Below are 2,619 nucleotides of genomic sequence, written 5' to 3' on the forward strand. Positions count from 1 at the left end.
TTCAGGAAAACCGAGAGAAACAAATACTCGATCTGCCTTACCTTGAGAAATTGGCGATTCTCCATGTCCATCAATAATCTGGTCAACAGGGCATGGAGGATCATTCTGGGAGCCGTGGTATGAATTCTCTGGAAATGTCGCAATGCTCGAACCTTTAAGAACTCAGCGACGTCACTGGACAGGTTAATAGGAAAAACAAGGCAGCTAATAACAGAAATGATCCACGCCATGGAAATAATCCCACAAGAGGGGAATACGTCACCAAATGATCAAAGGGTAGTCCAAATCCTCAATTTCAAAGCCTGGACCACTCCCACAGGCAGGAACCAAACCACAACTGCGATGAAGCAAGACAAATGGGGTACACCTCCATTTCCATCATTCAAACTAAACTTCGATGGCGTGTCAAAGCAAAACCTAGGAAAAGCCAGGTACAGTGGAGCAATCACGGACCACACGGGGAATATCCAGCTTATCTACCATGGAAATCTAGGCACCAACACCAACAATGCTGCAGAGCTGATCACTCTCATCAAAGGCATCACCCTGGCTGACCACTACAAATTTCTACCCCTGGTAGTGGAAGGAGACTCGGAGATTGTCATCAAGATGATGAGAAAACTTCAAAACGGCACTCAAGTGGACAAGATTACACCCAGTTGCAGGCTCTTGGCAATCCTAAAGGATTTGCAAGCCCATCTCAGTGACATTCAAGGCATCACCTTTCAAGCAGTCAGAAGAACTACAAATAAGTTGGCCGACGCCATAGCCAATGCTGGCGTTCAGTCCAACAGTGAAGATTATCACATCCTCTGGCAAGACTTGGAGGAGGGGGAACTCAGAGAGAAATGCCACACCATAAACAAGGTAGACCCACAAGCATAGCGGATGCCAGGCTCCCATGATTCTTCCATATTTGCATCTACTGATAATTCTACAAGCTGTCAACGACCCACTCAGAGAAAAAGAGAGAGAGAGAGAGAGAGCATAGACTAGACCAACTTAGTTGTACAAAGGCAGACACAGGGAGGTCCCATCGACTCCCACTCTGCATCATGTATTTTACTATATTCTATTAATATAAAGTCTCACTGAACATTACAAAAAAAAACTATAAAATTCAAAGTAGTTTACAGTATCATGTCCATTTAAACAACAACCAAAGCTTGAAGATGAAATTATTATTACATGATATTGATTGAAATCCTTTTAGCTGTTTTGTTTTAAAAGATTTTCATGACTATTAAAAAAGTTTACTTTCGTGTTGTTATTTGAGCACATGTAGTTTATATACTTGACCAAGTTCATGCATTAGAAAATGAAATGTTGTTGCGAATAAAATGACAAGGATTAGACATCACACCTAATATTATTTGTTTCACAAGTTATCTACAGCCTAAGAATTTTTAGCATGTAACTTAGTTGGAATGATTGTGCCTAAGCTTTCCATGAAGGTTGAATAATAATTTACTAAGGTGTTCTTTTCTATGTTGACATTTTATTTACTTTGTTTATGTAGGTCATCTTGGCACATAATGGTCACTATCACCCACTGAAGAAGACTTGTTTGAGTTTCTTTCTTTTTGGGGGGAAATGGCATTGACATTGCTAATGTTGAGGTATATGTTATATAAATCATTTATAGTCTACTATTATTTATATTCCAGTGCTCATCATCTTTGACGTCTTATACTTTTCATTGTATCTTCATTTGTTTTCAGAGGAGGAACTTAGTATTGACGGTAAGAAGTAGCAATTGAAGAAAGAGAGAGAGAAGAGAATTGATCTAGTGATACCCTTAAAGCCGATATCCCGCAGGAGACATACAAATAGAGACTGATAGTCAAGTCTTCAAAGTTGGTGAATTCACTTGCAATGCCTTAATAACACAATCATAATTTTTTGAAGTTTTGAAACAATATTTCATGTGTAAATTGTTGTCCAACAAATATTAAGTTGGAAACTCATATTGTAAATTTAGTTGCTGATAAAACAAGAACTATTACCTCAAAATAGGTACTCGAGCCCAAAAATCCCCAAAAAACATGAAAAAACAACCCAAAAATAGAAAGTGTTGATTCTGCATCACCATTTTCTTTCATAGTTAAATTTCAATATTTTTTAAAAATAACAGCAAAAAACAACAAAAGTCGTTTTCTTTGGTGCAAAAAACACCTTGAAATCGAAAAGTGTTGATGCTTGAATAATGTATTTCTTTTCAGGGTAGAATTTCAACATTTTTTTAATAATGACACTAAAAATAAAATATCATGACTCTAAAGAACTTTAAATTTCCAACGATTTTCAAGCATGACATTAATGATAAAATATCACGTCTTTGAAAAGCCTTAAAAATGCATCGATTTTTAAGAAAAACATTAAATTTAAAATATCACTTCTTTGAAAAACCTTAAAATTCCAACAATTTTCAAGCATGGTGCTAAGAAAAAATATTTATAACTGTTTTCAACCATAATATTAAAGATAAAATATCACGACTGAGAAAAACATTAAAATCTTCACAATTTTTTAACCATGGAATTAAAACCGAAGATTATGACTACAAAACAATCTTAAATTTTCAAAATATTTCAAGCATAACATTATGGATAAATTTTA

The 2,619-nt window shown here is 35.5% G+C and overlaps 1 protein-coding gene across 1 annotated transcript; it reads left to right on the forward strand.

The window, feature by feature from the left end:
* Window positions 1-342: 342 nt before the first annotated feature.
* Window positions 343-885, forward strand: LOC149262982 (uncharacterized). The gene has a single exon (XM_089384664.1). It carries the CDS (start codon window positions 343-345, stop codon window positions 883-885), a length of 543 nt encoding a protein of 180 aa, XP_089240790.1.
* Window positions 886-2,619: the final 1,734 nt, after the last annotated feature.

The sequence above is a fragment of the Pinus tabuliformis genome, chromosome 6, assembly GCF_031772625.1.
Source record: "Pinus tabuliformis cultivar Carrire ecotype Pingquan chromosome 6, CPIR1, whole genome shotgun sequence".
Taxonomy (NCBI): domain Eukaryota; kingdom Viridiplantae; phylum Streptophyta; class Pinopsida; order Pinales; family Pinaceae; genus Pinus; species Pinus tabuliformis.

Coding starts and splice junctions, on each gene's coding strand:
- LOC149262982 (XM_089384664.1), top strand. CDS start 343: ATGAAGCAAGACAAATGGGGTACACCTCCATTTCCATCATTCAAACTA.